General features: G+C 53.5%; 2 protein-coding genes across 2 annotated transcripts; one reads left to right on the top strand and one right to left on the bottom strand.

Annotated features, from left to right (window-relative positions):
• Nucleotides 1-3,121: 3,121 nt before the first annotated feature.
• Nucleotides 3,122-7,098, top strand: RPL35 (ribosomal protein L35; the record flags this gene model as incomplete). Its single annotated transcript, XM_090274713.1, has 4 exons — nt 3,122-3,211; nt 3,417-3,553; nt 4,265-4,346; nt 6,916-7,098. Coding segments are annotated over 4 exons (459 nt in total), but the record flags the coding sequence as incomplete, so codon positions are not given.
• A 273-nt stretch (nt 7,099-7,371) lies between these two features.
• WDR38 (WD repeat domain 38) lies at nt 7,372-11,721 on the bottom strand. Its single transcript, XM_090275273.1, is given in 9 exon segments — nt 7,372-7,506; nt 7,614-7,661; nt 8,057-8,206; nt 8,303-8,452; nt 8,620-8,706; nt 9,041-9,138; nt 9,303-9,419; nt 10,646-10,733; nt 11,239-11,721. Coding segments are annotated over 9 exon segments (1,356 nt in total).
• Between the last annotated feature and the right edge of the window lie 1,544 nt (nt 11,722-13,265).

The following is a 13,265-nucleotide window of genomic DNA, read 5'->3' as shown; positions in this document are numbered from 1 at the left end:
AGAAGGCACCCGGCCTCTGCCTGTCGAATGCTGGGCAGGATTCTTGGAGAAGAAACTTTCGATCTGAGGCATGAATAGTTGTTATTATGCCCCGGGAGTGTGGAGGGTTGGAGGAGCCTAAATCTCAGATTTTAGGAGCCTTGAACACCACCACACTGAGCCGAGGTGACCTCTGCCTTGTACATAGTGACCCTCTTGTTAATGGACTAAGAGAATTTAAAGACGTGTAAAGTGTATCTAGGGTGCTAACGAGACAATGAAGACCTTTGGACTGACTTGAGGGTGTGATGGCCCCGTGTATGTAGCAGTCACCTTGCCCAGGCGGGTGAGGCGGGGTAGGGGTGAGGAGAGGGAGGTGACTCTGTGGCCAGCATCCTGGCAGGAAGGGCGAGGTTTTAGAAGCTGAGAAGTTGGACCTGGCCGGAGAGACATATCCTGGCAGGAAGCCCAGAGTCTGAGATGGGGAAAGATGAGGGTGGAGGAGGTAGAGCACAGTCAAGGACGACTCTGTCCTGCCAAGATTAGGTACCTAGGCTGTTGCTTGAGGGGTTCCATTAATAGGCCTTAGCCTTATTCTAAATTGGGTCTTTGTTTTCATATTATAGTACTGTTTAATAAAGGCCCGTAGTTAATGAAATGTGACTCGTTTTATTGCTCTGAGTATTTCTAATTGAACTATGCCTGCAAATCAAAAAAATAGGCCAGACCATGATGCTACTTAATCTTGGGTGCTCAAATTATATACTCTTACAGTGGGAAACGTGCTGAATAAGTCTCCAGGGTCCTGGAGATAGGCAGAGCCCACCTGTCTTTCAGCTCCATACCTTGGAATAAATCTTTGTGACTCAGGCAGGCCACAAGACAGTAGAAATTCATATCCACATACTCCCTCCCCCACCCAGAACATCCTTATCAGGATGAACTTTAAACCAGAAATGCCCATTTTACAAGAAGGAAACAGCCTCCAAATAAACTGGTGAATGAAATAATGCCCCTACTTATAACTGTGGACCCCACCCCCCATTCAAGAAGGCAGAATTTTAAAAATCCATACTATACTATGTCAGAGGGGAAAAAATCATGCAGTGCCCAAGAGTGAGTACCTTAGATAAAGTGGTCAATGGAGGTGTCCCTTAGAAGGGACCTGAAGGAAATGAAGGAGGGGGCCAAGCAAAGGCCCTGAGGAGGGTAAGCTTGGTATATTCCAGAAACAGCAAGGCCATACTGGAGCAGAAGAAGAAGAGCTGAGATGAAAATGGAGGGAATGCTGTAGGGTTTTGTAGGGTGAGGAAAGGATGAGGTCTTAATCCAGATGGGACAACCCTGAAAATTCTGGGCAGAGCAGTGACATGATTTGACTTAAGTTTGAAAAGGATACCTCTAGTGCCTCATTGGGAACACATATGGAAGCAAGAGCCAAAGTAGAGAGATTTTTAAGAGGGGACAACAACCCAGATGTCATCTGGGCAATGGTTGCTCAGGCCAGGCAGGTGCCAATTAAGAGTGCTGGGAGGAGTTCAAGTGTATTTTGAAGGCAGAGGCTACAGTTTGCTGCTGGGTCGGATGTGGCTTGTAGGAGGAATGGAAGTCAAGTGACTTCAAGTGCAGAAAAAAATGTACACAATCCTTAGCTCTAATAGAGCTATAGACACACAAAGCAAAGTCCCTGCGCACTCTTCGGCTTCCATTTAAGACTAATTCATGCCAAGATTGCGCTCTGTCTGCCCTCTCCTCCCCGTATCCCCCCACTTCTTAAGTCTTTCTCATTGTAGTCTGGGGCAAGGCTCATTCATTCACCCAACAAGCATTCACATGCTGGGCCTGGAGACTAGAAAAACCAAATCAGGTGTCAGCCATGCTTCTGCCCCCAGGGAACTTCAGGCTGGCTGTGCAGGTGACCCATAAATATCATTATAACTCAATATGTTTGGAGCTAAGGAGAGGATTGCACAGAAAAATTGGGCACAGTCCCCTGTGTCACAATTTATTCCAAGGCTAAAGTCCATTAACAGAACTCCAGAAGGGGGTGGGAGAAGACTCCCTGGAGCTGTCACCTGACATCAGCAAGGAGGCAACCTGGCATTAACCAGAAGAGGTGCTGTGTGTCAATGTAAATGGCAATGGAGTGACACTGGAGCACTGATTCATGCTTGCTGGTTAGGGAAACAATGAAACTGCCCAGTGCGAAGTCCTGACTACCCTCCTGCTTTGTGATTTCCACTTTAACTTTCAGGACGCAACTCACGTGTTCATTCCACTGGGAAGGAACATTAACACTGATGCTATTTTGAGCGACTGTTACGCATCAGGTCTTGTGAGATTTTTAAGTGTTATGTTCCTAATCCTCATAAATACCCCCACTTCACAGGTGAGAAAACTGAGATTCAAAGAGAGCAAGGTATATGCTGAGTCTCAGCTAGCACCAGGCAACAGAGCAAGAGTCTGAAACCGGGTCGTGTTCACTAAAAAAAGCCATGAATTCTCCTTCCACACGCTGCCGCCACTAGAACATTTATGCAGTTAAGACTATAGCTGTCCGATCCTGCCCCTCCCCTACCACCTCGGACTTTAAATTACTCCAAGACTGGAGCCCTGTTAATTCATCTTTGAAAACCCTCAGATCTTATCCCCTTCATCCACAGAACACGGGCGCCGAGCTCAGAACAACACGAACTGGGTGACCTGAAAAGATTTACCGAATGAATGAATAAATGACTGAGTAAACGAATTTGAGTCCTCACTATGCCATGTCTGGTAAAGTGCCTCTCCCATGCCTCGGTTTCCCCAACTACTCTGCTCGGGGGTGAGGCAGACATGAACAATCTCGTTGGCCGGAGGAGAATTCCAAGAAGCTGGCTGAGCGGGTAGTGCTACCTACCTTCTCACAGCGTTACGGTGGCGCTGGAAAGGGGAGGAGCCAGGGCTCTCCTGCTATGACGCCATTGGCCGCGCCCGCCGTCACCCGGCAGTAGTTGTGGAGGTCAGCCCCGCCCCTTCCCCTTTCTGTTCGAGCAGGCGGCGGCGGTAGCTCGTTCAGACATGGTGAGGGCTGTGGAATCGGGTGCCATCCACTCGTTGTGGGGCTCGGGAACTGGGTTGGAGAGTGCGGGGTGAACCCTGAGATCCCACCTGCCAGCTGGGTCTGAGTGGCACCCTGCGGGAAGGCCTAGCGCCGCCTCAGGCGGCCTTTCTCCTACCCGGGCTAGGAGAGGTACGCGCGCACTGCAGGGGCCTGCGTCTTCCTGTCTGCGGTGCGGGACTGGCGGCCCAGCCTCGGCGTAGGCCTGGGCCTCGGTTACTGGGCGTCGCGCACGACGAAGGCGGAGGGGTGGGGATGGTTGGCGGAGGCCTCGGGGAGCGGCGGAAGGGGAGACGGAGCCACCGGGCATTTGATCTACACCCTTTCTTGCCCGCAGGCCAAAATTAAGGCTCGGGACCTTCGCGGAAAGAAGAAGGAGGAGCTGCTCAAACAGCTGGACGACCTGAAGGTGGAGCTGTCCCAGCTGCGGGTCGCCAAGGTGACAGGCGGCGCGGCTTCCAAACTTTCTAAGATGTAAGTGACGCGCGGCCGCACCCCAGCCCTCTGGGCGGGGGGAGGAACGCGTGCGCCTCGGGAGCATCTGGAGTTTTGAAGTTGGCTTAGGAGCTGTCCGCAAGTTCCATGCCGAACCCTCAAGGCCAGGTTTACCCGCTTTCTACTGAGTGAGCGGCCCCTCGTCCCCAACGCTCCTCTTAGTCAGCGTGACTACAGTCTCCTGTCCCCAGCTGGTTCCTGGCTTCAGACTCCCCGCCGCCCCGCAGCATTCCTCCCTCCCGAGTGGCTCCGCTGCAACTCCTTGGCTTCCCTGACTTGCCCAGCCTGTGGCGTGATTCTTCCCGGTCAGCTCATTAAGATGGGCATTGGTTAGGTCGGCTTCATAGCCCTGGGGACACATGGCCCGGGATGGCAGGTCTTCCCTGATCAGCCCTCCACCGCTCTTCATTAAGCCTCCTGAGTGAACACTGAAGAAGAGCTCCTGAAAAGCCCAGGACACGCCAGCCCTGCCCTAGCCCCACGCCGGGCTGCTTGTGTACTGTAGTCTCCCCGGCCTTACCTTCGGGGTACCCTTCCTCCTGGGCTGGGTTCGGCGCCTGCCTCCTGCGTGATCCGGAGACGTCGGTGGGGAATGCCCCTGCCCCGGGAGGTCTGGGCCAGGCCCTGAATGACACGCTTGGGGGAGCACTCCCGTCTTCACGCTCCTCACCGACGGCCCTGTTTTTGTAGCCGAGTTGTCCGCAAATCCATCGCCCGTGTGCTCACCGTCATTAACCAGACTCAGAAAGAGAACCTCAGGAAATTCTACAAGGTGAGTGGGGGTGCGCGTGGGGGCGCCTGGCTGTAGGGCCCCCTCCCTTTGCTGAGTGGGTCAGTATGAAGAGGTCCTTCTGCCGGGGGGCGTGGGACAGGGCTTCGCCCAGGTATCCTTGGGCTTTGCAGAGCCTCCCGGGCTTGTGGGTGGCATCACCTTTTTCCCAGCACGTGGCATGCAGACTGCATCTCCTCGGGGCGCCGTTGTCAGGGAAGCGGTGGGGGTGTTGGTGCAGCCCCGCCAGCTGAGTTGGGGCAATCTGAGGGTTGCCTGTTAAACGTTTTGTCTTACTAGCACCCTGGGTCACAGCCAAGCACCTGCCGCTCTCTTATTCTAAAGATGCCCTCAAGTCTCATAGAGGTTTCATGACCCAGGGTCACCACACAGACCATGGAGCGCTGGGGCTGAGGTTCCGCACCGTGACTTGGGGAGGGGTGCAGCGCCCCTGGGAGATTCCCACAGGTGTCTGACCCGTCAGCCGAGGGTTTTTACAACCGTTCTCTAGTCCTGTCCTTCGGTTAATCTTACCAGGGTTCAGGCAGTGAAGCTGAGCCTGTAGGAGACTTTACATACGCACGTGTGTGTACATGTGCATTTTTATAAGGAATTGGCTTGCGTGGCTGTAGGGGCTGGCTAATAGCAAGTCTCTCTCCTGCGATCACTGGCAGGTGGAACTCATGGCACAGGTTGAAGCTGCCGTCCTGCCCGTGGGATTTCTTGGGGAAAGCCTCAGCCTTGCCTTTAAGGACTTTCAGCTGATTTTATTTGGCCTATCTAGGTTACCCAGGGTAATCTCTTCATTTCAATCAGCTGATTAGTGGCTTTAATTACATCTATAAAATGGTTTCACATCAACTCCCAAGTTAGTGTTTGAATAACTAGAGGGTTTGGTATCCAGCAAAGTCGTCATGGTGTGCCTGGGTTAGCTGCCCAGGGGATGCGAACGGTGGGGGGTGGGGGTGTCCCCTCCCCCTCGAATGTATGCACATTGGTGTGGGGGAATGTTTTTCTGAAGCTCGGGTCTGAAGTTCTCATCGGGCTCTAAGGGGACCAGGCCGAGGCTGTGGCCTAGAAGAATTGGCTTCATAACCATCCAGTGAGTGCACCTATGCCAGGAAGGTGGAGGTGAAGTCTCTGCCTGTATATTAGTGCTGTCCAGCAGACTTCCTGTGGTGACAGATGTGTTCTATGTCTGCTCAGTCCAGTACAGTCATCGCTGGCCACATGAGCCTGTTGAACACTTAGTGCGACTATGGTGTCTGAGGACTGGCTTGAATGTAAACAGTATGGGCTAATGGACACATTCTTGGGCAGCAGAACTCTAAGGGGCTGCTTAGTAAATTTGAAATGGACAAGATTCTGACCTGTGCCAGCTGATGTAACGGTTGTGGGTGGACAAAGACTAACACTCCGAGTTCCCTCCAGAGCTTGCCCTCATCTCCTGTTTAGCTTTTTTCTGCAGTTCTCCGCCCTGTGCCTACTCTTCCAGGTTGTTGGTAGTCCCAGAAAGAGCCTGAGCTGTCATTCTTAACTGGTTTTGTGTACAGTGTTTTCTCCCCCTTTCAGCTGGTGTCTCTTGCTTTCAGGGCTATTGTCAGTGGGTAGGTGAAACCTGCTCCCCAGAGTTATCTGTTCAGTCTACCCCACTGGTTTGGGAGCACCTTGACTAGGGACCAGGCCTGAGTCATCGCCAGGCTAGCACCCAGCACAACCTCAAGCCAGAGAGGGCCCAGGGAACTTTCGAAGAACAAAGGAGAGACCATGAGAGCTGCCCTGGTCTGGGCCTGCTCACCGGGAATAAGTGGGAGCCAGGGATGGAGAGATGATGGCCCTGTTAAAGGTCTGAAAGCAAGATTGGGGGTGGGGGGCTGCCAAGGCAAGGAATGGGGCTTTGCTTCTTGACACGATTACCCTGGCCAAGCCAGAGCTTCCTTCTGGGTCTTCTTGTTCAATGGGAACATTGTTACAGGGAACGCCCACAGGTACCTGGCGGATTTCAGATTTATGTAGTACCAGCTTAGACTGCGCACCCACCCCACCTGCCAGCTTGCGTCACTTAAGCCAAGATAACAGTGACCGTCCCTAGCTCTTTCTGGGTCCCACATGCCCCTTGTTGGGTTGGGTGTGGTGTTGACTCCATGTCAAGACATTAGGCTGCTGGAAAGAGCACCACATAGGGAGTTGGTTGACTTAGGTGCAAATCCCAGTACTGCCACAACTTTGCCAAGATTTGGACAAGTTTGCTTGCTTTTTGGCTCTGTAACTCAACAGATTCTTTTTTTAATGGGGATGATTCCCCCCAACCTTGAATTTTTGGGGGAAGTATATGAACAGGTAAAAAAGATGTATGGCCTGTCTAGTCCAACGTCGAGAGTCCCCTACTGGGCTGGATGTCATAGGCTCCTCACGCTCATGTCCACAAATTGACCTCGCCAGCCCAGCCACACACCTTCCTCAGGCCACTTCGCAGGTCTTCCCAGTGCCCTCACAGCACCTTCCTTAGCTGCCGCAGTAGCGCCTAAGCCCTGGTCTGGTCCTCAGACTCCCCCTGCTCTCCATCACCCAGGGCAAGAAGTACAAGCCCCTGGATCTGCGGCCCAAGAAGACACGGGCCATGCGCCGCCGGCTCAACAAGCATGAAGAGAACTTGAAGACCAGGAAGCAGCAGCGGAAGGAGCGGCTGTACCCGCTGCGCAAGTACGCGGTCAAGGCCTGAGCGTCGCAGGTCAATAAAGCACAAACTGTCTCATGTTGCTTTGTGTTTCCAGTTGTTTCAACTAACCATTCTGGAGAGATGGGCTGATACGGTCCCGGTGTCTGATGGGTTTTTGGCAGGCCTGCCTGTAGCTGTTGGCCAAAACCTGATGTGGGGCATGACAGTACTGGCCTCAAGGAACTGTTGGATGCTCTGTTACTGTCACTTTGGGCCTGTGGCGTGGAACTGCCCTGACCTTTATGCCAGGCCACGTGTACCCTGGGCAGGGAGAGGCAGGGGCATGAGATCCAAGAGCCATGTATGGTGTTACTGTACATCAGTAGAGAGGCTCTGGGTGATTTGATCATACGTTGGAATGGGCATCTTGTCTAAGCAGCTCCAGACACTAATAAGTTTCCCATCTGGGGTGAGGGCACACGTATGGGCCACATCCCGGGCTCCCTGCCAAAAACACATCATTGATCTCTGAGGATTCAGGTCCTGCCTACCCCCCATCTTCCTGGCGTGCATTCCACTGTGCCCTCGGGTGCTACAGCCATAGACCTTACCTTCAGAGTCTTAATGCACTTTCCCGTGTTGCAGTCCCAGACTTTGACCTGGAAATAAAAAGCAGAAAAAGGCAGGGAGGCCTCACAACACAAGCATTTTTGAAATCGCATTGGGGGTGAGTGCTAGCCACCATCCTAACCTCTTGGTCTGGGTTTTATGAGATCTATTTAACATACCTAGCATACTATCTGATGCAAAAATTGAGTGCAATACAATTTCCTTTCCCCTGAAGCATTTGAGTCAGTCATGTTACTAACATAGGGGGTAGCACAGACCTTAGTGCTAGGCACTAGGTAAAGTGGCTGATGCTGGGGTCCTGCCTTTGGCACCTTGCTATTGAGGGCAAATTGGAATGTGGTCCTTCTGGACACTGCTGAGAATTCTTATAAGTGGGATGGGGGTAGGGGTTTGCCAAAAGGGCAGTCTGGTGGGGCGGAGTTACCATTTGGGAGTAGCCAGCGCTGGCCAGCTGCAACCCATCCGGGGAGAAAGCTATGCTCTTCAGCCAGGTGACATGACCCTGGAGCTGGACAAGCAGGCTTCTGGTTGAAGGCTTCCAGATGTGGATGGTCTTGTCCCAGGAGCCAGATGCCTAGACAGCGAATAGCTCTGTTTGGGGCCTGCATGCTCACTGGACCCCAGAATGGTCCATGACCCTCCAAGAGTTGCAGCCAGCAAGGGATCAGACCAGGACCCAGGGCAGCTGAGCTCACCAGAAGGTTGAGTAGCCAGCTGTTGAGTAGCACAGGCAGCTGATATTGCCACTGTGACCCTCCAGCTGGGAGGTCCCTGCTCGAAGGTGCCAGGTACGAATGGTGGAGTCCCAGGAGCCAGTGGCCTGCAGACAGCTGCTGCCATGAGCATGAACCAGCTAGCCCATGCCCACCCTCCTGATTCCTAGGCTGGGCAGACTCAGAAAGCAGGCGTCATTTCACCAAGCCCTGCTGATTCATCTTACAGATGAGGGTATTGAGGTGAGCCCCAGGGTGAGGTGGTATGGCTCACCAGACAGTCTGAGTTGGATGCGAAGTCACTGCTCTGGAAGGAGTCTCTGTGCCCTGCTAAGTGGCGCAGCATCTGAAGATGCAAGCCCTGAGCTTCGAAGGCTGCCCAGGAGCCTCACACTGCGGGGTTCTAGGTCTCAGATGGGTCAGACCCAGGCTCCCCTTTTGGGGACTTCTGGGTAATGCATAAGACAGGGTTTGGGAGACTTACTAGGATTGAGGGGAGAGGGCAGTCCAGGTAGGGGAACCTCATGAGCACAGGGGTAAGGGGTGCAGCATAGGTACCTACAGCCAGATGCAGGGGGTCTTGGGTGCCAGGTGTACAGGCAATGGGGAATACTGGGAATGACCTTTCTGGAGCCTGTGTGGAGGGTGTGTGTCTCATCAAGATCCCAGGCTCTCTGGCTGCCCCTCCATAATACCTGCACCTCCCAGAGCATCACCTGCTTGTCCCAACCACCTGATGCCAGCTGCTTGGAGTCAGGACTAAAGCTGACTGTCTCCACACTCCGCTGGTGACCTGCAAGGTGACAGTCCAGAAGGGAACCCAGGCTTGGCTGCTTGGCTCCAAATCCCATCTAACCTACTTGACTCTTTTTTTAAATCCTCACCTGAGGATACCTTTTGGTGTACAGAATGACACTTCAACCAATTGTGCCACCCGACTAGGGCCAGCCCACTCACCCTTTAAGATCTGCAGACACTTGGTTTCCGCTACATCCCACAGGCGGATGGTACAGTCACAGGAGGTGCTGGCAAAGAGGCGGCCATCAGAGGAGAAGCGGCAGAACTTCACAGGGCCTGGGGCAGGTGGCCATGGTCAGAGAACAAAGTGCTACCCCCCCCACCTCTGGTCCTTTCACTGCACACCTGCTCATTTCTCCAGTCTCACTGCCTACCTCCCTTGTCCTCATTCCCTTGTAACCCTCACCATTCACCTGGGAATTCCTGGAATACCCAACCTCAATTTGCCCATTTGCAAAATCAATACGCAATCAAATGCAGGCACTGTGCAGAAACTCCTTAATAGCCCAGCATAGGTTAATTGCCTCCTTGGTGTTCCCAGCCCCTGGATTTTACTGTTCCAGCATTAATCAATCTGTTCAGTCATGAACCAGAATGTTTTCCTTATCTCAAATATAAATTATATCTACTGAGTACTTACTAGGTGCTAGGCACTTCCGTTTGTGTTATTTCATTCTCTCTAGTAGCAGCTATTACCCCATTCTAAAGAGGAAATAGAGGCTTGGAGAGGTAGGTGACATGACATCATCAGAGCCAAAACAGTGGGTAGAACAGATGAACCTTAAGGTCATGCGAAGAGAAGTAAGCCAGTCACAAAGAGAAATACTGTATGATTCCACGTACACAAGGTACTTAGAGTAGCCAGTTTGTGGAGACAGACAGAATGGGATTGCCAGGGGCTGAGGAAAGGGAGGAATGGGATGTTTAATAGGTACAGCGTTTCAGTTTTGCAAGACGAACTCTGGAGACTAGGTGCACGACCAAATGAATGCACAGAGCACTACACTTCAAAATGGTTAAGACAGTAAATATGTATATTTTTAAACTTTTTTTTTTTTTTTTTTTTTTTTTTTAAGTAGGATCTGGCCCTGGCTGGTATGGCTCAGTGGATCGAGCGCAAGCCTGTGAACCAAAAGGTCTTGGGTTCAGTTCCTGGTCAGGGCACTTGCCTGGATAGTGGGCCAGGTCCCCAGTTGGGGGTGCGCGAGAGGCAACCTTTTACACACTGATGTTCCTTTCCCTCTCTTTCTCCCTCCCTTTCCCTCTCTAAAAATAAATAAATAAAATTAAAATATATATATATATATATATTTAGGTAGGATCTGAATCCAGGTCTGCCAGAGTCAGAGGCCTGGGGCCCCAGCGACCAGGTCCTTGCCCTCCTGCCCCAGCCTTGCCCAGCCTGTGTTGCATGGATGCGCAAACATTGGAGGTCTCTATGGCAGGCTCTGCAAGGTGCCAGAACGTGGGCCTCAGCCTCCATCCAGGCTGAGGAGCCCCACCTGTGTGGCCACTGAGCCTCCACAGCAGATGCCCACTCCTGGTTTTCCAGCCATACACACAGCCGTCCTCAGAGGCTGTGAGCAGCGTCTGGCCATCAGGGGAGAAGGCGGAGAAGTTGACTTGGAACAAAGCACAAATGTAGTCCCACCCTGGGGCAAGAGATACTTGCCTGTTCATTCCTGACCCCAGACCCTTGGGTCATCCCTAAACGCACCAGGGAGCCTGGGGTCTGGGCCATGACTTCTGGCCACACCGTGTGGTCAGAGCCCAGATCAGAAACTGCTCTGCAGTCAGAGCCAAGAGCTCGCTCTCTCTGGCATCCTGTAGAACTTGGCCCTGAAGCTCCGAGTCTCACTGACGCCAGAGGCTGGAGCCTTCTCCAGAACCAGATTCTGAGCCAAGAGTCCATTCTAGAGCTGGAGCCCAGAACCAGGAGTTCGTTTTAAAGCCGGAGTCCAAAGAACATTGGAGTCAGCCGGAAGTTTGAGCCCTCTCTGGCACCTGAGCCTGGGACCTAGAGCCCATTCTGGAGCTGGAGTCTCACTACAAGAAACGAGGGAACTTGAGTCTGGACAGAGGCTATGGGCCTCACCTCCCCACGGTGCCGACAGAAAAATTTCACTCTCCCTACAGCCAGCGTCCCTGAGGCCCAGTACTGTTCATGGGCCCGCGGCCAGCCAGCCCCGGCGGTGACCCTCCTAGGCAGCCGCTGTGGGGCTGCGGGCCCGGACTTAGTGGTTAGAAGATGGAAACTGTGTACAAGCGGTCTCCATGGCAATCGAGGCAGGGCACGCAGCCGCTGTGGGGTCTCTGGGAAGCCAAGCGAGAGGCGGACTGGGAGAGTTCTTAGCTCGAGGGAGGTGGGGCCGCAGCGGGCAGGAGGCTCCTGCTGCAGGGCAAGACTGCGCGCACGGTAGCCACGAGAGGGCACACCAGCCCCGCGTAGCGCCTGCCTCTCCCGCTGCTCCAAACTATGCACAGTGCCAATCAGTTTGCCAAGAGCCCACAGACCCCATGGAGACGAGCCTGTTTTCCCGTATACAGAATGGGGATCATCATCCCTGTCCCTCAGCATTCCAGGCTTGAGCAAATTGTAGAGCCTGGCACCTAGCAGGTGCCCTGGAACCAAGACCCTTTTCTCTAGGAGGCTGAAGAACTTCCAAGGAGAGGGCTGGAGATGACACCCATCTTTGCCCTCCAGGATGTGCGGAGCCAGAGGTAGTGTGTGTAAAGTACAGGACCCTAAAAAGTGGAGTCACTGTTGTTACCAGTCCTAGCAGCACAAAGTGTGCCGTTTGTGGAAGTGCAGGCCATGGAGAAAGGCCCCAGGAGCTGTCCTGGCTTGCGGCTAGGCTAGTTCAAACTGAAACTGGGGAAGAACAAGACTTGGTTTCAATGTCCACTCTACAGATGAGGAAACTGAAGCCCCAATGTGAGGAGGGATATGTCCAAGGTCACTCAGCCAACAGGAAAGGAACTGGGGCTTCATCTCCTGTGTGTCTGACTCTGGGGGCCTATGTTGGGACCACCTGCCATGAATTCCAGGGGGTTCACAGCAGGTGCCCAGGTCCTTGGCTCCTGGTACATCTGGGAAACTGAGGTCCTGTGTGGGAAGATGTGGCCCAGTCACCCAGCACCCCCATGGCATAGCTGGGGCCAGGACCAGTTCTCTCTACAGCAGGATAGGGGTGGGACTAAGACATCCTCCGCTCCACTGTTCCGTGGATCCCAGAGTCCCTAGGGATGAGGGTGGGGCAGCTGGGCTTTGGGAGCTTCAGACTTAAGGGTTCCCACTGGTGACTCACACCCCTCCCCCCAGACCTCTTTGCCAGAAACCCTTCTCACGAGATCCCCTGAGTTCCTGCTCTATTTTAGGTTCCAGACAGTCTGGCGGGAGAGGGGGTGACAATGGTGGCTTTGAGGCAGCTCAACCCCCATTCTAAACTCCCAGAGGGCCCAGGTCACTGAATTGACTCCTCAGGGGCCAGTCCGAGTTCGGCCTCTAAGGCCACCCCTCACTGCCAGACATGGGTCCAGACACAGTGCCCCCATAGCTGGTTCCCCAAGCCCTCTCTCTCTCTCTCTCTCTCTCTCTCTCTCTCTCTCTGCTCAGGCACCCCCAACCCATCAACCCATGCCCCACCTGGCATTTCCCCAGCCACCTGGTTGTTCCTACTCTACCTGGAGAACCCAGCCCATCACTCCCAGAGCCCTCTAGGCAGACCTCATCCACCAGGCCCAGCAACCCCTTGGCCAGGAGGCGTTAAAACCTCTCTTCTCAACCCAGGAGTCCATGGTTGGAACCACCCACCATGAATTCCAAGGGTCTCAGTGGCTCAAGCATCATGCCCACCTCTCCTGTCTCATCCTGCCACTGTCCCCTGCTCCTACCTTGCTCCCTGAACTCAGCCACAAGGACCCTTTAGTTTCTCCATCCTGGACCTTTGCACATGGGGTTCCCCACCCTCTTGACCTGTGCTTACCTTCCTATCTAGCTCAAATAACATTCCCCCTCCCCTACAACCTTCCCTTGCCTACCCCCCAGACTAAGTCTGCCCCAGAGATGGGACATTAGAACCACACACAGGTCAGATTTCAACCTGGGTTCTACCAACGACC

This window comes from Furipterus horrens, unplaced genomic scaffold (genome assembly GCF_987537825.1).
Source record: "Furipterus horrens unplaced genomic scaffold, mFurHor1.1.pri manual_scaffold_4, whole genome shotgun sequence".
NCBI classification, from domain to species: domain Eukaryota; kingdom Metazoa; phylum Chordata; class Mammalia; order Chiroptera; family Furipteridae; genus Furipterus; species Furipterus horrens.
The sequence above is the reverse complement of the archived record's forward strand: the minus strand, read 5'-3'. Positions and strand labels throughout refer to the sequence as shown.